This window comes from Streptopelia decaocto (assembly GCF_964273445.1).
Source record: "Streptopelia decaocto genome assembly, chromosome: 10".
Taxonomy (NCBI): domain Eukaryota; kingdom Metazoa; phylum Chordata; class Aves; order Columbiformes; family Columbidae; genus Streptopelia; species Streptopelia decaocto.
Window position 1 is genome coordinate 2,508,214 of NC_138665.1, and position 21,721 is coordinate 2,529,934.

The following is a 21,721-nucleotide window of genomic DNA, read 5'->3' on the forward strand; positions in this document are numbered from 1 at the left end:
TTATGCCTCGGAGTATTTCTCTGCTAAATATAAAGGGCTCAAGGACTTATACATCATTAGATCAGTTAATCCATTCAGTGATCAAGTAAATATCCACCAAGGCATATGTGATGAAAATAAATATTGGCATAGCTGAAATAAGAGAGAATTGGGAAGATTGTTCAGTGGTGAAGAAAGAGAGAGTGTTACTTCTGAGAAATGGGAATAGGTTCCTTTCTCTTACGCAATTATGCTTTCAAGCACTGATTGCAGATAGAAAGAGAAGAGCTCAGAAACACATTTGTCTAGCTGGATAGCAGCCTCTTCACTAAACTCTCTTAGTCCATTAACTACTTCTATATATAAATTTTCAATTTATTGCTTGAAAATGAAATGATCAGAATGCTGAGAGCCAAATTACCACAGGTCAGCACTGGGACACAAGAGGCGCATTCACTTACCTAATTCACAAGCACTGTTTGCACATGCAAATGTGGGTCTCATTAAAATTGCCTCATTCCGTTACGGCTGCTCTTTGAAATTTGACCATCGAAATGCAAACAGGCAGCTCAAGATTTTCTCAGTTGTGACTTAATTGCAAACATGTTTTCTCTTCCTCCTAGATGTGCCGTCTGGGTTGCAAACAGAGCCCCAGGTCACAACCATAGTGGAGAACGATGTCCGGCTGACGTGCCGGGCCTCCAGGTACATCTACAGCCAGCTGGCCTGGTATCAGCCCTCCTCGGAGCCGGCCCGCAGCGACTCGCTCATCGAGAAAACCGACAACTATTCCATTTCGTTGACATTGGTCATTACGAACGTCACGAAGGAACAAAGCGGCCTCTACAAGTGCAGAGCCCAGAACCAGCACAACAGCACCGACACGCTGGAGCAGCACACGCGGCTCCTGGTCAGAGGTGGGTCCCTGGGCAGCACCTGCTGCGTTTTATCTTCCAAACTCCGTGCTGGGTGCGGATATAGTGTTGACTGAGGAGAAAAGGCACCACCCACCATGTTCCTAACAGCACAGCTCTGTCATTTGGGACTGTCACCCCAGATTCATATGACTTTGGTAGAAGCCTCCACCCACTTACAGCTGCCAGGGTGACACAGATACCTAAATAGATTTGGACCCAGCAGATGTAATCACCGTTGTCACTGGTCAAGTGTATAATCAAGTGACATGTACCATTTATTCTGGGTAAGTGGGATGCACTTCTTTACAGTAGCAGTATTTTGTTACTTATATGCAACTGCCTTTCCTTTCCTTTCCTTTCCTTTCCTTTCCTTTCCTTTCCTTTCCTTTCCTTTCCTTTCCTTTCCTTTCCTTTCCTTTCCTTTCCTTTCCTTTCCCCTTTCCTTTCCCCTTTCCTTTCCCCTTTCCTTTCCCCTTTCCTTTCCCCTTTCCTTTCCCCTTTCCTTTCCCCTTTCCTTTCCCCTTTCCTTTCCCCTTTCCTTTCCCCTTTCCTTTCCCCTTTCCTTTCCCCTTTCCTTTCCCCTTTCCCGTCCCTTCCCTTCCCGTCCCTTCCCTTCCCTTCCCTTTCTCTTCTCTCTCTGCATCATTTCTTTTCAAAAATAATAGCACTACAGATCCTGAAGCCTGGTTTCTTTGATTATGATGTGAATATAGAGAGCAGGACACTTCTTCCAGTAGAAACTCACTGAATACTAGTGAAGTTTCTTCTGCTTCCTAGTGAAGAGAGTGAGCGATCAGGTCTGAGCCTTCTCAGAAGAAAAGGTACTAGTGGAATGGGTGAATTTATTAGCTATCATCTTCCAATGGTGAAGAGAAACCCAAAGCACAGAAATGGAGTAGAACTGAAATAAAGAGCAGCAGGCCAGGGTGCAGAAGACAGAGTCCTTCAGAAGCTGGATCAGACAGTGATTTTCAAATTGGCTTCTCCACTTCCATTCATGGCTAATGAGATACTGAAGGGACAGCTAAGCTTCCGTAAGCACTTGTCACTTCGGTAAAAACCAGGCCACCCAGTGCTGGCTTCATCCTTGTTTAAGTGAACAAGCATGTGTCCCCAACACCCCCTCCCAGCCCCTCCCCCCTCCGCACAGGCAACACACAGGGAGAAGATGCTCCCCACGCCACAGCTGGGCTGGCACGGCTCCCGTACCTGCGTGGGAGGTGATTTATTTTCAGAAATGGCACGAGCACCTGCCTCTTCCTGAAGTGCAGAGGAAGGGAAAGGATCTCACCCTGGTATTACAGAGTGCTGGCGGTTTGGCTTGTCCCCATGGCCGGTACCAGAGCCACCTGTCAGCATCATCTGACACGGGAGCGCTGGGCTTTCTCTGCACTCTGCAGTCAGGCAATTCGCTTTTCTCTCCCCTGGCAGATATTTTTATTCGTTTAGTCAAATTTCCACCTACACAGACACCTACACATGATGGCAATGGGAAAAACACAGCTAAACTGGGAATATATCCATGGGAGAACTGGAACCCTCATCATATTGTTCTGAGAATTCCTGGGGTCTGTTATTTGTCTGGCACATGTCAGAGTAGTAACTGGTCTGAAGAACGTGCCTGGAAATGCCCCTCCAAACCAGCCTTCTGCTATACAAACAAAGTATTTTAAATGTACTAACAGCAATCAGATACTGTCCTTATTGCAGGTTTTATGTATTTTAGCTTGTGATTTTAGTTGTTGCTTTTCTGTCCCCTTTATAAATGAACATAAAGTGGAGGCTAACATAGTTTGTAGTAAGTAGATAACTGCACTCACAATGGAGGACACAAAATCCTTAGAACTGTTTCCTTTTTGCCTCCTTTCTTTTTTCGTCTTCACTCTGCATTAGCTCTACCCACTCACTGTCCTCTGTTTTCTTCAGGGGATGAAAAGCTCAAGGAGGTTTGAGCTCAAGTCAAATCTAAGCTTAGCCTGTTTGAAAATAAGCCAAATGAACTCACCCACTCCTCCCATAATCTTCTGGGGGATTTTTGCTGCCACTTATCCACCAAATCTTTGCCACCTGCAGCACAGAGAGGCCACGCAGGTGGCCAAAGGAGAGAAGATGGCAGAGCCTTCTGAAATCTCATTATGTTCTGTTTATCTTTGTGACCGTAGCAAAGGCGGCACCGTACGTGATACAAAACCTCACGGATCTGGAGGTTAACATCAGCGGGAAGATCATTCTGGAGTGCAGAGTCGGTGGGACGCCAGAACCTCAGATTACGTGGCGAAAGAACGGTTACCCCATTTCAGCAGCATCAGGTGAGCGCACCTGCTGCCCGAGCGCGCTGTATGGAACGCGGGATAACGGACTCGCACGTTTGCCACAAACATGGGACCTACAACCCCACAGCGACTGCAAGAATGGCTGAGTCAGGATGGTACCACAGCCTCACAAAACACACACAGGAATCCAAATACATCACATTGCTGCGGTAGTTTCCAGCTTGGACTTTGAGGTCAAAGCTGCCAAGCGGTTGCGAGCCAGCGCCTGCTTATGCAGCTTGCCTTCCGCATGCGGCAGCGCGCGTGTCTGCAGGCAGCCAGATAGGCTGCACTCATTAGCATCCCATTAGTAAGTCAAGGAGTACAGCATTCTGTTCAGCCTGCTTGTGCGAGACAACAGTTTGCGCACAAAGCTGAGACGGAGTGTACCTGCTTGTCAGGCGGGTCTGAAAACACAACCCCGAACTGTCAGATATCCTTGGGGCCTGATTGGAATATATTGCAGCAGATAGCGGGTAGTCACCCAGCAGCAGGGCTGGGCCATGCCATGGCTTACAACACACAGAACCACAGAATGAAGGGACCCGGAAAGCTCATCCAGTGCAATCCCCCCATGGAGCAGGAACACCCAGATGAGGTTACACAGGAAGGTGTCCAGGCGGGTTGGAATGTCTGCACAGAAGGAGACTCCACAACCCCCCTGGGCAGCCTGGGCCAGGCTCTGCCACCCCCACTGAGAAGAAGTTTCTGCTCATATTTCAGTGGAACCTCCTGTGTTCCAGTTTGCACCCATTGCCCCCTGTCCTGTCACTGGTTGTCACCCAGAAGAGCCTGGCTCCATCCTCCTGACACTCCCCCTTTCCATATTGATCCCCAGGAATGAGTCACCCCTCAGTCTCCTCTTGTCCAGCTCCAGAGCCCCAGCTCCCTCAGCCTTTCCTCACACGGGAGATGCTCCACTCCCTTCAGCATCTTGGTGGCTGCGCTGGACTCTCTCCAGCAGTTCCCTGTCCTGCTGGAACTGAGGGGCCACAACTGGACACAATATTCCAGGTGTGGTCTCCCCAGGGCAGAGCAGAGGGGCAGGAGAACCTCTCTGACCTACTGACCACCCCCTTCTAATCCACCCCAGGTACCATTGGCCTTCCTGGCCACAAGGGCCCAGTGCTGGCTCATAGTCATGACACACACATCCTTGCTTTATCTCCCACAACACAGTGATGAGAACGTGCGCTCGGCTCGGCTGGTACGGAGCAGTGTGGGCAGGGAGCACGGGCTCCTTTACCTGAGCCTCGAAGTCCTTCTCAGCTCTCTGTCCCAGGATCTCCTAAGAACCGTGGAGAATTCCACATCAGTAGCTGGTCCTGTGACTTTAATTTTGCATCTCAGACTAGGTAGGAAATCTAGGATCATCCATAATTCAGATCAGACTGTTCTGAGAGAAACTCTTTATAGCTACTGGAATTTTATAAATAATTCTAGAGGGACAAGCATGTAACTCATCCAACCAATGGAAACATAAATAAAATATTTGGAAAAAAACACCTCGGGGTAAATATTTCAGCACAGTGCAAGGCAAGTTATGTGCAGTACTCTTGTTAACAACAACGGGATTCATAGGCAGGACATCGAGAAACTCAAAATGTCCCTTTTGGATTCAAAGCCTGATCCATTTCCCTGTTTCTGCCCCAAATACACCCTTAGTGAAACAGATGAGCTCTCAGTTTTGTGCCACAAATGAGGAAAAATTAAACATAGAAAAGCATCTGAAAGGTCATATCTAGGCAAGCTCCCTCTTCCCACCCCACTTGCAGCCCCCAGCTGCCTGTGAATCCAGGATTGCTCCATGCAGGGATTTTTCCAGGGATGTGCGTAACCTGATTTGTATGTTCAACATGTTTAAATTCCCATCACTTCGCACACCCTTCAAGACATGCTTTTTCCAATAATTTCTCCAAGCTCTCTTTTTTCCCAGTGCATCTTATTGCTGTTAGAAAACCTATCTTCCCATCACTTCACCAACTTCCATAGAAGTTTTCTCAGTCTCTGTCTGCTCATAACAAATTAACAGCCATATTTGCTGTTGGTTAAAAGATCCCCAAGTGATTTACACAGATATTGAGGAGAAAAACAATGTCAGGGAAAGGTTGTTGCCAGAGCACAATGAGGAGCACAGTATTAAAATGTCTCTTAATAGAAGTGAATACCAGGCCTGTGTGGATGTTCTGTCTCCTAAAAGCATTTGTAGGTAGGTAGATTATTGTGATGATATTAACCCAAATCCCTTTACAACAGGAATTTCCATGGAAAATAATACCCTGGTCATTGAGCGAGTGAAAAAGGATGATGAAGGGCTCTATGAATGCAAGGCATCTAACGACATGGGCCAAGACAGCACATCAGCTTTCATTAAAATACAAGGTGAGCTCCAAGATAAGGCAAAACACATATATTGTGTTGGACTGATGAGAACTACTGTTCACTTATGGGCTTTGGCTACATTTATAATGTGCTTGTACATTTAACCTACAGGTTCTGAGGAGAAATCCAACATTGAAGTTATCATTTTGGTCTGCACTGGTCTGGCCGCTACCCTCTTCTGGCTTCTTCTGACCCTCTTCATTCGGAAACTGAGAAAAGTAAGAGAGCTTCCATATTGCACAGAGCGGCTGGGATTGGGCCCAGTTTATGCAGAGTATCAGAGTTTAGGGCTGAATGTTTGGGAGAGACGGTAGAAAAACTGTACAAAATGTTCCTATAAAATTTCCATGCAAGACTTGTGCTGATATTCCTTTGACTTCTCTAGAGATCACTTGCGCTTGTGAAATTTCTACCCACTTCCATGGTACCAGAAAATCAGGTTTCCCACCCCTTTATGAGTCAAATTGGCTTTGAAGATAAGGAGACAAAAAAAAAAATCCTAAATCCTCTAAAATGAGGGATTGATTTCAGCACTCGTCCAATAAGATTTCTCTGAAACACAGGTATTAAAGGGAGCCCTGCTCTAGAAATGAGCACAAACCACACAGCTTATCTGGTCCCCACGTCTTGCTGTTCTTTTATCTCCCTTTTGTGACTCAAAAAAGTGAAGTTTCAGTAAAGTTCCAAACAGAACGCTACAAAAATGCCAAAATGCTCCGTAGGGCATGAGGAAGTGCAACGTGTGGAGTTCCCATAGAAAAGCACTGATTTCCTTGAATAGATACAGGTAGAAGACACTGATAGATTTTGTGTCCTCAGAGTGTTTACCAGCATTAATCAGTGACTCTTCCCAACACCCATGAGTGGCAGGTGTACATAAACATCAATTCCCCAGGTATTAAAATAAAATCCAGGGAACTCCCCAGCCAGCACTCGCTCTTGTAGGCGACAGCTCTCCCAATAGAATTGTTGGGTAAATACTATGAATAATTTCTCTGCACCCTGTTTTTAGCCCGATGCCACGGATATTAAAACAGGATACCTGTCAATTATAATGGATCCCGAGGAAATGCCTCTTGACGAGCAGTGTGACCGTCTTCCCTATGACAGCAGTAAATGGGAGTTTCCAAGAGACAGACTGCGGCTGGGTGAGTGGTTTGGGTATGGTTACTGTAAAGAATGATGATTTTTAACGCTCCTTGGTTTCAGTGGATCTGTTGTATAACCCAAGAAGCAGCCTGTCATTTAGTGCCACCAGCCTTGGGGAGAGCTGGCACTGAGCCGCAGCATTGAGGGTCATCCTTAATGGGGGGTGAAACAAGGGATTTGGTAAGAAAAGCAACGATTTTGTCTCAAAACACCTATCATCTCTTTTTCTTTCTCGAATAAGTGAAGGCAAACTCTTGACAGGGAAAAAGGCACCTCCAGGAACTGTCCCTGCCAAAATTACGGTTTCACACCCATATAGGACAAGAGAAGTGAATCTGAAAGGTGACAGTCTTTCAAAGAGCTTTCTTTTGAATAAATCTATGAATTCATCAAATAATCAATTCCTTATGCATCGTTTCCACGTGGCATTGAGTTGTAAAGAGCTATCATGAAAAAATTAACCAAATTTCATTCAATAGCTCGGCTCACCGGATGATGGAGCAAGAAAATGTAAAAAGCAGGTTGTGTTTGAATAGAGAAACAGTAACATCTGTGTGCAATGGGGAGTGCAGGGAATATATCTGTATCTGTGTGTGCTCTTGGTGCTTTAGCTGGAAAACATGGAAGAAGGTGGAAGACAGAGAAAAATAGCAAAAAATGAGATGCTGCTTGGACGTAGGGTCAAACTAGCAGAACTAAAAAGCCAGACCATGATGCTCATTGTACTATGCTGCACCGCGGGTCAGAGCCCCCAGAGCACACTAGGTAATACAAGCATGAAAATTCAAATGAGAGGAGAAACAGAGATGATCATCTTAAATTCCATTTAGTATAGCTTTTACATCAAATAACTGAAGGGTTAAAGGGTTCTGAGTGTCTGACTGCCTTAGCTGGCTATCTCTATGGATACGATTCATGAGAGATCCGGGTTCCAAAGTTCTATGTTTAAACCAAAATCTGACTTTCCTGGGCTCGAGGACAACTATGTGTGATGTTTTTACCCTTCAGCCATGTATATGTTTTCAGCCTTACCTTTGGCTGAATCCAGATTTATTTATCCTACTCTATCACATACTGTATTGCATTAAAGTCATATGGATATAAAACACACCATTTACATCCATATGCTGTAAATATGTGATACAGGCTTCTATTGACTGTCGGTCTATGTTGTGCCTGGGCACTGGAGTCTGTATTTCTTGCACAGCTGAGAATGCACGTTTACCTCTTATCTGATGCAGACTATCTTAAGTCCCCTTTGGCTCATTCTTGACTCTTGCTTCTCTAGGTAAAACACTGGGTCATGGTGCTTTTGGGAAGGTGGTGGAGGCGTCTGCTTTTGGCATTGATAAATCTTCAACCTGCAAAACAGTTGCCGTAAAAATGCTTAAAGGTACATATTCCTCTGAGATTCTCACAAGACTCCTCAGGGAACCTGCGGGCGATGAGGTTTCCAGTTCCCAGCTCCGAACCAGCCCCAAGTTCATTGTGTTCAGAAGGGAGTGGGTTTGTCATATGGGAGCAATTAGTCTTTATACAGTGGATGTTAATATGTAGGAAACGACAAGCGGCTCCAAGAGGTGCTGCTGATTAAGTCTTGTATTCCTAGAGGAGGAAAACAGCAGCTTCCAGGTCTGTGGGGTTAGGAGGGAAACAGATTACAGAATGTAATTACATTAGATAGTCTGAAATTGGATCCAAGCCTTCGATCTCAGCCCTTCCAGATGTAGAACAGTTCAAGGGGTTGAAAAAAAAGCAATGCCAAGGGAGTGAATTAGAGACAACTTGCTTGCAATTACTGAAATTAAGGAAAGCTTTTACCATTCAGTGGTGGGGAAGGGGGAAACTTAGAGACTGATCTTTCATATTTACATACAAAGCCTCTGCAGACAGCTTATGAATAAATGCAACAGCAAGTACATTGACTCCTTGGGTTGGAGGTTTTTAGCTGTTCATTCAGGATGTTTTCAAAGGTAGGATCGATGCTCACTGGATGGCTTTTCATAGCCCACGTTGCTCTGCATTGCTGCTACATGCCGGTATTAACCCCTGCAATGCCACCATTCATGAACCTCTATCACCGGATTTGGCTGCTGTTGCTCGCTGCCTCTCCTGATGCTCTGCTGCTTCTTCGGATGCTCTGCTGCTTCCCACCTCGCTGCAATTCCAAAAACATCAGTTTATCGCCTGTCTGGACCTCCTCCAAATCTGGTTTCCTTCCTCTGCATTAGTCAGTGGATCTTCAGATCATCTTCCTCCTGCTGTTTCTTCCGTTCCATGCCCATCTCCAGATCCCTGAAATACCCTGGAAGCCCCCGATTCAGACACGCTCCCTTCTCCATCCAAAACTTCCTGCCCTGGATAGCTCTAGGATTTCATTCACCTCCACCCTGTGCTTCTCAGCTGATCCTCATGTCAACTCTACCCTGCCTGCACATATTCAGCAAACTACTTAGCAGTTCCTCCATCATTTTACACCTTCCTCCCCCGGTGGAGGCAGCAGCCTCCTGCTCTAACATGTCTCTCCTCAGCTAACATGCCCATAATCCATCTCGAATAAAGCAGATTCTCTAGTGTGAGTCAATTCATTCAGGAGAAAGAAGAAAAGGCTCTGGAGATGTCTGCATTTCTGTAATTCCAGCATTATCTGTCATTTCCATGGAGGAGGCTGGTATCAGCTCTGGCATGAAGGCTAAAACTTAATGTGCAAGATTAACTGAAACACTTTCTGTAGCTGTTCTGTTTAGGTTTTGCCAGGCATGTGTTCCAGCTCATGCCAGGGTAAATCAGGAGTGATAGCACCCATGTACACACCCATCTACAAACACTGGTGTCTGAAGAAATCTTAGGCTTGGAATAGCTCCTTCTTTATGACACAATTTGCTGAAAGATTTGTTTATGGAGAACTCTACAAAGAGATAAAGAGGTTACATTTGTCACACCAAGTGATCTGTTACGTAACCGTTTCTTCATATTTAAATCTGATGCAAAGGCAAAAGTAGGGGAAATAGGACATAGCCCCTTTTGTTAAAATACATCATGGAGGTTTTGGAAAGAAGGCAGAGGAAACAAGCCAACATCTGAACAATGTTCTGGTCTTAGAGTGCCCCCCTGAGCTTGGGCAGCACAAGAGAATGAAACTGCAGAGTAACTGGCCAGCCGGTGCTTCACCAGGGGTCAGGTTCATGGCTCACATACAAATATGACCCCTCTGCTTTGCTGGAAAATGTATTTCTTGGGTTGATGAGATCTCACAGGGCTGAGATTTAGTGATGCTCCACATTCTCCAGTATCCAACTTACAGGTGTGTTGGATTCCTCCATCACCTGCAGTGGAGAATCGCTCAGTACTGTGAAAAATATATTCAGAGGTATTGTAAAGAAGTGCAACTAAACTGAACAGCACCATTAGAGATGGAGGAACACGATCTGTGTGCTGTTGTAGCTTGGGACAATTGTTTGTTCCTTTGCTAAGTGTGCAAAATTCAGCCCTTGCAAAGGCTCCCTGGCACTTGATTTGGGGGGAGGGTTCTCCTACAGGGCAGTAACCCCCCATAACCCATGCTAGAGAAAGGAAGAGTCACCCAAAAGATAAAGTGTTATTCCTCTTCATAAAGGTCAACAGACAATGAAACGGATGACTTATTATCTGTTTAAGAGTCTGAAAGGCAAAGATACTGCAAGTAACCTGGCTGTTTTTTGTTTCCAAGTATAAACAGGATCTTGCTGTGTCCTGTTAAAAATATCCTGTTGTGTAAAGATGATTTTTTTCCTGTTTATCTTAAGCAGAATGTGCAACTACTAATGAATGTAAGGCTTTAATGTCTGAACTGAAGATCCTCATCCATATAGGACATCATCTGAATGTAGTCAACCTGCTGGGAGCCTGCACTAAAGCAGGAGGTGAGTTCTCAGTAAATAAGGAGCAAAGAAGAAAAAGTTTTCAGATACAATGGTGTTTGGGTGTATTTGCGGTGGAGTTCAAGTCTCATGCAGTTAATGCAAGTACAAACATTTCTAGCTCTGCTCACAGGAGAGCTTCTGCTACTGTGGAATACAGCCACCACTCATCCATGGTTTCTGAACATCTTCTCCCAGCCAGTGGTCTCACTTCTCTGATTTCTTTTTTCTCTGTCCTTTGTAAGCTTGTTTACAAATGGGAATATGGACTGAAGGGAGGCAGTATCCTTCATTGCAATTAGGTGCCCAACTCCTCCACATAGGCACTACTGATCATTTCAAAGGTCCTTCTCCTTCCCCACCTTATCAGGAGGATGTACCAGGCTGAGCACTTGGCTACTTGCGGCCTCCTCCTTTCCCAGGCACTTCATTCTTGCCTGGCCAATGCTGGCAGTTTTTTGTGGGGTACACAGGAAGCCCAAGGCCGTCCAAAACTGAATGGAGCAACAGCGTGGACTTCCGAGAGGCCAAGCTGACCCAACTGGCTGTACATCATACAAAGAATCTGTTGAAAAGTGCACATTTAAACAAAGGACCCCATAAATCTTAGATCTTAGTCACTAAAACATCCCTTCCCATACTGCCATATGAAGCATCCTTGTCTCTTACTATACTGTGCTTTAACTTCAGGGTAACAAGTCTCAAAGATGCCTCTTTACTGCTTACAATGAACCTTCAAAGCAATCCCCAAAGGACAGATTTAGGAGAGCTGAGGGCAGAAAAAACAGAGTAGAATAAATGAAGGGGAAAGAGTGAGAGAGACGGTGCATACACCTGCTGTCATCTCTGACTCTGAAGCTATCGCTTTCCCAAAGAACATGTAGTTGTCCAGTCACAGGGGAAAAAGAAAACTGCATTGAGGTAGATTTGGTGGGATGCCAGGACAGAAATCTTCCCTCCAGCAAGACAGTCTAGTTTGTCAAGGAGCAAGCAGCAGCCACAGGTGCTGCTGTCACCTGGGAGCCACGAACGGGGAGCTCGCGGGGGTTGTTGTAGCACTGCAGACCCCAAAAGCTTGTACGGGAGGATGGCCAGATTGAGCTGGAGGGGTTTAAGACTGAGATGCCCAGGCAAGGACTATTTCCTTGGGACTGTGAGTAGAGGGGAAGGAACACAGTGAATGCTGGTGATTCTCCTCTCCTGTCAAGTCAATGAGGTGCCTTAATACAAACCACATGGAATCCCAGAATGTCAGGAGTTGGAAGGGACCTGGAAAGCTCATCCAGTGCAATCCCCCCATGGAGCAGGAACACCCAGATGAGGTTACACAGGAAGGTGTCCAGGCGGGTTGGAATGTCTGCACAGAAGGAGACTCCACAACCTCCCTGGGCAGCCTGGGCCAGGCTCTGACACCCTCACCGGGAACAAGTTTCTTCTCATCTTTAAGTGGAACCTCCTGTGTTCCAGTTTGCACCCATTGCCCCTTGTCTTGTCATTGATTATCAAAAATTAAAAAACAAAATTAGGTGCCTAAAACATGGCAGCATTATGAAGAGGTCAATAGCTTTTAGCCAAAGCACTAATTCAACCACAGAGCTCTAGCTGTATAGTAAGACAGCTCAGTAACTGATGAAATACTGTGACTGTCCAGTGTCTGAAGAACTTTTTCTCCTGAGGGTCCTTCAGGTTCCCGTTCTCCAGCCTGCTCCATCCCAGCTGCCCTCCTGGGTGAAGAGGTAACTCTCACCCTTCCCTGATGATCCTGGGGGGTCCCTTCCAACTCAGGGCATCCTATGATTCTCTGAGAGTTACTGTTAAAACGCCACTGCAGAATAGAGTGCTCTTTCCTTCCTTGTCAGGTTTTATGTAACCATACAATGGTATTCCTGATGAAGACTGATATTAAGTGTGCACATATATTATTTTAACCATATAACAAGTAACAGATTTTAACACCTTGGCTGAGTGTCTGATATTAAGCTAGCTAAAACTAATGCATAGTATATGCTTTACACTGAGGAAATAAAATAGGCAAAGGACGTGCCTAGGAAGCATTTCAAAACCATGAATAAATCACTAACTGAAGCTTTAAAGCTGTATTAGAATCTACATTTCCTTAGGGCATCTATGAGGGACATTTGACTTCAGGTTCTTCAGAACGATGTCCCCCAGAGATCTCTTGTGCAGCGCCAGACCCCCGCAGAAATACACAATGTTATTATCAGCAAGCCATTGGTTATCAGTGCTAGAATTCAACATCTCCCTTTTAATGCGACAATCCGATTCCAAATGGTACTTGTCACCTGGTCTCAGGCAGGACACAGCAACCAGCATCTCCGAGGTTCACTCTTCCCTCCTCGACCCCTCTGCTGTCCCTTCCAGCCCCGCTCGCAGCCTCTTCAGTCAATATTGTCCATGTTTATGTGCGCATTTCTGATATAATCCAGAGAGAAGCGCAGCTTCGAGCTGCCTCCTTCCCCAATGGCCAAGTGCAGCTCTCAGCGCTTCTCCTTTGAAGTTCAAACTCCTGAGTCTGAGCTACGGACCTTCTAGACTGAAACAGGTTTCTGGACATGAAAGGACTGATAATAATACATGTTCATAAGCGTTCTCGTCCCACAATTTCACCTTATCTTATATTTGATGATTACAAAAAGCAGTGATTATGCTAAAGGTACAGAATGAAGCTTTTCTCTTTTCTAATAGCTCACACTGAAACATAAAAGCATTTTCAAGCAGCTCTCAAAAATACGCATAATTGTCTCTAAAAGCAGCAATTGCACTGAACTGTACAGTAGTTTGCACAGAAGGAAGAAATTGGCAGGACTTTCCAGGCTTGCAAAAACTTTTGCCTACATATTTTTGCAGTTTTGGATTTAGATCTGCCTACGACCCTGCACGCTGTTATTGCCTCTAGCGCATCAGCTCCACCCAAAACAAACAATTGTGAAGGCAGCAGAGAACAAAGACTGCTCCATGCTATGGATAGACTGAAACAACCTCAGTAGCATGTGGGATTGTGTATTCTTCTTTATCATTCTGTATTTTCCCTTGTTTATAAATAAGGAATAAATACCAACTGTTACCATCTAAGGAGGAAAACTAAGAATCAGTCCTGTAATCCCTTCTCTCCATATCCACTACCAATTGCATGCTCCTGGAGTGTCACTTCTCTGTTTCCTAATTTCCTCATCTTCATAATAGGAATGACAGTATTTACTTATTTCAAAAAGGATTTGTGAGGATAAGTTAGTACGAAGTACTTTGCCGTGCTTCAAAACTCATTTGATTTTCACTGTCTTTTTAGGTCCATTAATGGTCATAGTCGAATATTGCAAATATGGAAATCTGTCCAACTATCTAAGAGGAAAACGAGGAGATTTCATTGCATACAAGGTAAAAAGACGACAGGCTTCTCACAGTCACACGGCAGGGAATTAGCAACCACGAGTTGGATTTTTTTCTGCATTGGTACTTATATAGGCACTTCATTCTCTCACCAAATGGGTTTGGCTTCCACACGGTTGTCTGCATCCACACAAATAGTTGTGCTGGAAAAAACTGGACTAGGATGTGGGGGAAGACACAGGAGGCTAAAAATGAGCATTGGGGAGAGGAAGTGGAAATACAGCATCCAATGGCTCTCTGATCAAAGCCCTGCAGAAACTGCTCCCCAAGATTATTTTCCTAGATTGGTCTATTATTATTATGTACAGGCATAAAAGTACATAAGATACTTTGTGTAAGAGAAGATTTTCCTGGTACAGTCCCTCAACATTTCTTTTCTCCCCACTGTTTTCACGAATTGCAGGGACTCGTTATGTCTCACACCCCGGGATAGGGTGAGACAGATGCATTTCAGTGCACGTCATGCGCATTTTTAGCATGATTCCCTAAGAAAGCAAGAAGTACAGAATTAGAATCTCTCTCTGCTCATCTATCAGCCTTACCCAGCCAGCTTCTAGCTCAATTTATGTTGTTATCAGTGAAATGGGAGGTCCTGTATTAATAAATAGGAAACCAGGCTTCCTTAGTTCTGCCATTCAGGGAACTTCATGTTCAAACATGTTTTGAGCTCATCTCCAGAGGACACTTTCTCCATATGCCATTCTGTTACACATTTTGAATCCCCAGGCGTTGCATCATCCAAAGCTAAAAACCAGTTTTCTACCATTTCTAGTCCCAGGAAACCTCTGACCAAGCAGAGAAAAGTCTGGATGAGTCCAACAGTGATTTGACCGAACTGATCAAGAGGCGCCTGGAGAGCGTGGCCAGCACAGGAAGCTCTGCCAGCTCAGGATTTATTGAAGATAAGAGTTACAGCGATTCAGAAGATGATGAAGAAGGTAAAACAAACCTACCTAGTCCCAAATCTTTTATTGTAAAAGCTTCTGTTACTTGGCTAGTGCCACACACACCGTCACACACTTTACAAGCCCTTACACCGCTTGACTTGTTCCTGAAACCGCCAATTCTTTCTCTTGCCTGTTCCCCACTCCAGCTTTTTCTCCCAAAAAGAGATTTGCAGTAACATATGCATGTAAAAGTTGCTCATGTTGTGTAACATGAATAATAGCAATATTTTACCAGAAGATTTGTGGGGCCAATCTGTCCCCAGTCTCCTCACTCGCTTACTGTAAATAGTTTCCCTCACTTTTATCCCCAGATGTTGCTTGCTCCGTAGCTAAATGACATGATGGATGTTGGACGCAACTTTTTTAATCATCTGTTCTGCCTCTAGGTCAGCGGTTCCTAACCCAGAGTTGTAATGCTAATAGAGAACTCATGTAACTGTACTCAGACGCAGGGCTGGCTCATCAGCATGCGAGTGGCACCAGTGCCCAACCAGTTTGTAACCGTTGCTGTAGCGGTTTGTGTGTCTGTGATCTCTCCTAGATGCCGAGGATCTGTACAAGCGGCCCCTGACCCTGGAGGATCTCATTTGCTATAGCTTCCAAGTGGCAAAAGGCATGGAGTTTCTCGCCTCCCGAAAAGTGAGCTCATTAAAACATCGGGGCAGCACATCTTTCACAAAATCAGGACTATCTGATGTGAAGAAATACAAATACACTTTCGAGCCTGAGTTAATCTGGGTTTTGCTCTTATATTAATGTGTTGGAGATCACACTAGCTCTGGTGGTTAAGCAATAAGCAGCACTGATGAAACTGTGAAGGGATATTCATCACGTTCTTGGCTACAAGGGCTGGCAGCTGTAACGTGACAGTTTAGATAGAAGGTGCAAATACAGACTGCAAGACAATTCATGTAACCGTATCATAATTAAAGTAGCAAAGCCTCCTCACAGATAAAGACCCTTCCAGTATGGTCAATAAAAGTACTACTGGAAAATGAAGGAGTATCCAGCTATTCATTTAGTTTGTCAGTAATGCTGGAGACTAGCAGGAAAGTTAGCACCTCTTTTCGATACAAAAAGAGAGAAGTCTGTTTGTAGCCTTTGGAACACCTGTTTTTGAAAGAAATAGAATGCAATACATGTGCCGAAGTACGCACAAAATGGGAAGTTTGCACTTGCTGGTGCACACAGAAATAATGAGCACAGTAATTGCCTATGTGCAATTAACTACCCCCGTCTCACACACACTCATGGGACTGCATTTGCAAATGTAGCTGCAGCTGCTTTTTGATCTCTCCCAAATTTGCCGCAAAGCAATTAGGTGGTAAATGGCACTCCCTCCCTCTCACCATAACCACGGAAGTTATTTCACATAGAAAAATCAGAAAACTACCTGTAATATTTGGCTTATTCCCCGAGTTATTTTCTCCTTTGCATATGACAGTATATTTGCAGCAGATTCCCACACACATTTTCCCTCTCTAACCTGCTCACAACAAAAGTTCATTTCTCTTCCCATTTCCGAAGGTCTCATGCTATCAGCTTTAGCAGGGGCTGGTTGTCCGGGCGGCCCCTCTGACCCTGTTTGTCCTCATTCCTTCGCAGTGCATCCATCGGGACCTGGCAGCAAGGAACATCCTTCTTTCAGAGAACAACGTGGTTAAGATCTGTGACTTTGGACTAGCCAGGGATATTTATAAAGACCCCGATTATGTACGGAAAGGAGATGTAAGTGGAAGAAACCTGAAATGTTAATGTCAAGTTTTTCTTTCCCCAGGGCTTGGGCAGATTAGTAGCAACAGTTCTGGCAACATGTTGTGTCTTTTGCATTCTTAGGCAAGACTTCCACTCAAATGGATGGCTCCAGAAGCTATTTTCGATAAAATTTACACAACACAGAGTGATGTATGGTCTTTCGGAGTGCTGCTCTGGGAAATATTTTCTCTAGGTAAGAACGGTTTAAAACTTCTTTTCCCCCCTAATTTATGGCTCTATTGCTATGAGAAGCTTGAAACAGAAGATGATAATGTGGTGCCATGTTCTGTTGCAGTTAATACAATTACACAGTGCAGATCAGGTGAAAAATAAAGTCACTGGGCTGAAGTCAATGAGAACTCCACTCAGCAAAGTCCATTAAAGCAGTGAATACCAGGGAGAGGGGCGGGGGGACACCAAAACAAAATCCCAAACTCTGGCCCCAACGTTTGTAATAATTAAAGCCAACAGAGCGCAGAGATAATTGAAGCCTCTGCTGCTCGTGAGTGAAATATTTCTTTGAGAGCAATGAAGAATTTTCCCTGTCAAACCGTATTTTCCCCTAAGGAGTCTGCTTCGGGAAACCACACAGCTCAAAGGTCGCAGAGGATTTCGCTGCGGTTGACACAGTGCTCTGATGTTGCTGGTGGCAGCCCAGGGAGTTTGCCCACATGACATTTTATCCCAGCTTGATTATCTTCCCCACTAAATCTAAGTAAGGTTTTCTAAGTAAGAAAAAACGTACTGGCAGCAGATGCCATCAGGTTGATAGGAGAACCAGCGCTAGACTCTGCGTAAGTCATTTTGGCAGCGAGCAGGCAAATGCATACTCCGCTGGCCATATCATTTGCAAGCCACAACATTTTTGAAAGAATAGTAATGGTGTTCTTTATGTACTATAGATTTAATCTTATGGTGCTGTTATTATAGAAATCTCAGCCTCACTGAGATCTGGTTACTGTCGAGCAGATAAAGCTCTGAAATTGAGACAAGGAGCCTTACAGACAGCAGGACTTTGCCACTCTCAAATTCTCCTTGCAGAGTGGCAAGTTTTGTTTTCCTGAGGGGATTAAGGAATGTCAGCTCTGGCTTTTTAATCAACATTTGCAGACAAAAGAAAACGAGAGGCATTGTCAACCTAAGCTGCTGAATTTTAAGGCAAACTGTAACCTCCGACGACCTTTGGTTCATGGATCAGTTGAAATTAATGATCAAGCTCAAGATGCCAGGTCCAGATCTGGATGCGAAGTCTGGAGCTCTTTCTATCCTAATCTTTCCTTAAGGCTTGCTGCAAAGATCACAACCTGATTTCAGTCCAAGTCTTTGATTTGCACTTTTCTCTAGTTTGTATCGGCATGCAAAACAGAAACTTCATACTCCAGTGGTTAAAACTGCTTTCTCCACAGTTTGGTCCTATTTATTTAGAGCTTGCAACTTTGTTGTAATATCTCCATGGCTCTGTAACAGCATCACCTGCTCAAGTGTTTTGAAATGCCCCAGAAAGACAAAGCTCCAGAAGCACTGGCAATGCCCCAGTTCCCATAGAGTATTCGAGATGTTTTAGCATCAGCACACAGAGCCGCACTCAGAGGGGACAGTCCCTCCATCGGGCATCTCCAGGGAACCAGGTGAACTCGGTGCTGATGAATGGCAAGGACCAGTGCAGAAGGCAAACTGTTTATGCCATTCCAAAGGCCCTGACAGAGTTTAACAGATGTGAACTTCAAGTCATGTGGCCTTTAATACCGAAGACTAAGAAAAATTAAACTACGGTCACTGAAATTCATCTCTTAACTATTTTTTAAAATAATTTATCTGGTTACTTTTAATTTTAGATAGCCTATTTTCTTAATGAAGGTGCTTACCTGGAACAATAGACTGTGCTCTTCTGAATTGAGAGGAATCTACTAAATTACTGCAAGGGCTGCCATCCGTAGAGCAGCCTCTGCCCTCGCCGCGACGTAGATCACAAACAACTTTCTTCAATCCGTGGCACAGATCCAAAAGCAGTCATATTCTCTGAGAGGCTTTTTCATAGAGATCAGCCAGGCATGTCTGTGGCTTGGCACCACTCACATCTGCAGCTCACACGATAAATATTTAATTAAGGATTTGTGGCACTGATTGAACTCTCTTATATAAAAGTTTTACAGATCATTGAGAGCCAGGGGATTCAAGTTATTTGTCATTGCTACAGGGTGTGTTTTGGCTCCCATTTAGTACTGCTGCTTTTTACTGGGTGCCACAGACTTAGCACCCTCTAAAAGAGGAAAAGATACTGATTAGCAAAATGCACGGTTCGGTTTGGATGTGGGCCCCTTTTCAGGGTCAGCTGAATGAAGCACGAGAGGCTTCCTCCAGAAGGGCTGGCAGACTGGACAAGTTTTGGTGACGCACAGAGAAATGAGGGCTTGAGCGACTTAATATTCATTTGGGGCTGAGTTTGCATTGAGCTTTGCATTACTTAAACGGGGTCAGCGCACCTCATGTCAGGCAAGGCCACCAGTATTTAATACAACTTGAAATCACTTGCATGGTGCATTACAGAATGTCGGTGTCTCCTGGAGTTTAAATGTGCACTGTTCAAAAAGCAATCAAAGGTAATTATGTAAACAAGCGGTGGCTGGTAGTATAACAACAGCATATTTTTATCCTACTAAAATAAAACCAAGATCAAAAGAGTGCTGCCGTATCAAATGCATGCCACATCCTTGAGCATTTTGGAAGAGATTTTCCCTAAAGAAAACACCACATGTAGGTTTGTAAAGATGAGCCTGTGGGATGAACAGACAGGCCAGTGAATGTTCAGAGATGTACAGAGACAGCAGCTCAGGAGCTTGGACACGGCAGTGTCCTCAGATCCTGCTCCCATCCTTACCCTTCTGTCATGGTGTAACTGTGGGAAGGTGACACTACAGTTTCTATCCATCTCTTCATTCAGAGAGATCTTGTGAGTTGATAGAAGCCTGTTTGAGATCTTTGGGTAATGGGTGATGCCACGTGAGCTGGACATTTAATTACGAGGTTATTATGATCATAACGACAGGCTAAAGATGTAACTAGGAAGGAAAAATCAAGATACAAAGCAGAAATGAAGCTCTTGATTATTTCCAATCTCCACAAATCCAGGAAACAATCTTAATAGTGTGATCTGATATTTGCACATCAAGGGACTTCAGATGTGCTGTGGCTCCGTGTCCCTGAGCCCTGAATGCCACCAGAGCCTATGTGCTGTGGGGAGATGCCCTCAGGAAGGTGCCAGGATCTTTGTTCCGCAGTGCATAGTTTTGCAGATTGAGTGGTCGGATTCACAGAGTAGAACAATTCTAGGAACAGCCACACTTTGGCACCCTCTTCACTGCTTCTAGCCCAAAGATTTCTGCTGTGCTTGTCATGCCCCCAAGTGTACAGCACATGATGGTGTTTCCAAATGGGGACTGGGGGGGCGGAAAAAGGCAGGAAATAGGAATGTTATAGAGGGTGAATCATGTACGGATTCCTTGAGGGCTGGTTACAGATCCAGATTCCATTAAAACCCCTATGTTAAGACTTTTAAAATTCTTTTCCAAATTCACCATTCAGCCTCCAGGATGCCAAAATGTGAAAGACAGGGGTTGTACAGCATGTGAAGCCTTTGCTGAGAAGGAAGGGAAGAAAGCTTCCACATCTTTTAGCTCTATCTACAAGAGGTTCAGTAACCTTTCAAACTTTACAGTAGTCTTGTCCTGACTTCTACCTATGAGATCAGGATTATTCAGATGCCAGAGCACTTTCTCGAATTCTGTATTTGTTCCCCTGATTTATGCTGCACCGTCAAGTGCAGATGTCACACACCACAGATCACCACTTCTGCACAGCCCCCATTTGCTCATTAGTTGAAGAGTGCATTCAGTGCATACATATATTCATACCAGTCATTCCTCTGAAGATGAAAACCATTTACACAGGAAAGTGAAAGAAGTCTCACTCCTTCCTTTTGATGCCTGCTAGGCCAACTTCTGTGCAAGTTAATATAATACTGCTGGTCCCTTTACAGACATTTACCTCTCAAAAGCAATTACAGTTCCCATGAACTGTCCTCCCTGGTTTCATGGTAACAATTGTGTGGCTCTGAAAATAAACAGCATGGAACTCGCACTCAGAAAAGAAAACAAGGCTAAAAATTTGGAAGGTCATCTTCCAAAGGAAATTTTACCTGTAGGGCTGCATAATACATCTATAATACTGAACTGTGAACCAGGAGAGGAGGACGACAATTCCACATCTGAGGCTGAACCGCCAGGTTCTCATAGTCTTCTGCAGGAACCAGGTGCTGACAGTTTGCACACAGAGCGGCCAGCGAGGCCAGAGCCTCTAAGGCAATGAAAGATGAGCAGGACTTATTTACTTCATGTGTGTTCCCTTAGTGCAGGATACTGGCAGACTGACAGTTTGGAAAACAGTATGTAACCAGCCGAACGTGCTGGAACTGGACTGACAGTTTGGAAAACAGTATGTAACCAGCTGAACGTGCTGGAACTGTTCTACCACTGACCAACAGGTCATTTGAAGTCTCAAACTAATACAATTTATTTCTTTTCTGCCATCTTTTACCTTGGAGTGCTCCTGGCTATATCATGAATGCAGAGGAGACAGCGCGATTGAAATCTCTAGAAGGACAGAGTGAGTCTGTAATGGGTTTCCAAACAAAACATTTACTAGATAGTGACTGCAACCCCTTCTTTGCTCTAGCTTCTTTTACTGCCGGGCTCTAGGCGATCTCAAATGCTCAACAGATACCAGCGATATGTGTTTAATCCACCGTACTGGGAAATGAGCACTGTGCCGCTCTGGAACCTCCTTATTTCTCCCATCAGGTGCCTCCCCGTACCCTGGAGTGCAGATAGATGAGGACTTTTGCCGACGGCTCAAAGAAGGAACCCGGATGAGATCTCCCGAGTACTCTACTCCAGAAGTGTAAGAGTTCCTGGTTT

At 44.7% G+C, this 21,721-nt stretch overlaps 1 protein-coding gene across 1 annotated transcript in view; it reads left to right on the top strand.

The window, feature by feature from the left end:
• Window positions 1-21,721, top strand: part of LOC309444443 (vascular endothelial growth factor receptor kdr-like) — a 131,415-nt gene that overhangs the window by 91,239 nt on the left and 18,455 nt on the right. Inside the window, exons 13-25 of the mRNA XM_082062256.1 lie at window positions 603-896; window positions 3,059-3,205; window positions 5,465-5,590; window positions 5,702-5,808; window positions 6,603-6,738; window positions 8,028-8,132; window positions 10,528-10,641; window positions 13,946-14,034; window positions 14,819-14,984; window positions 15,535-15,632; window positions 16,599-16,721; window positions 16,830-16,941; window positions 21,605-21,704. Coding sequence (XP_081918382.1) covers window positions 603-896; window positions 3,059-3,205; window positions 5,465-5,590; window positions 5,702-5,808; window positions 6,603-6,738; window positions 8,028-8,132; window positions 10,528-10,641; window positions 13,946-14,034; window positions 14,819-14,984; window positions 15,535-15,632; window positions 16,599-16,721; window positions 16,830-16,941; window positions 21,605-21,704 — 1,717 coding nt within the window. The remainder of the gene's footprint in view (window positions 1-602; window positions 897-3,058; window positions 3,206-5,464; window positions 5,591-5,701; window positions 5,809-6,602; window positions 6,739-8,027; window positions 8,133-10,527; window positions 10,642-13,945; window positions 14,035-14,818; window positions 14,985-15,534; window positions 15,633-16,598; window positions 16,722-16,829; window positions 16,942-21,604; window positions 21,705-21,721) is intronic.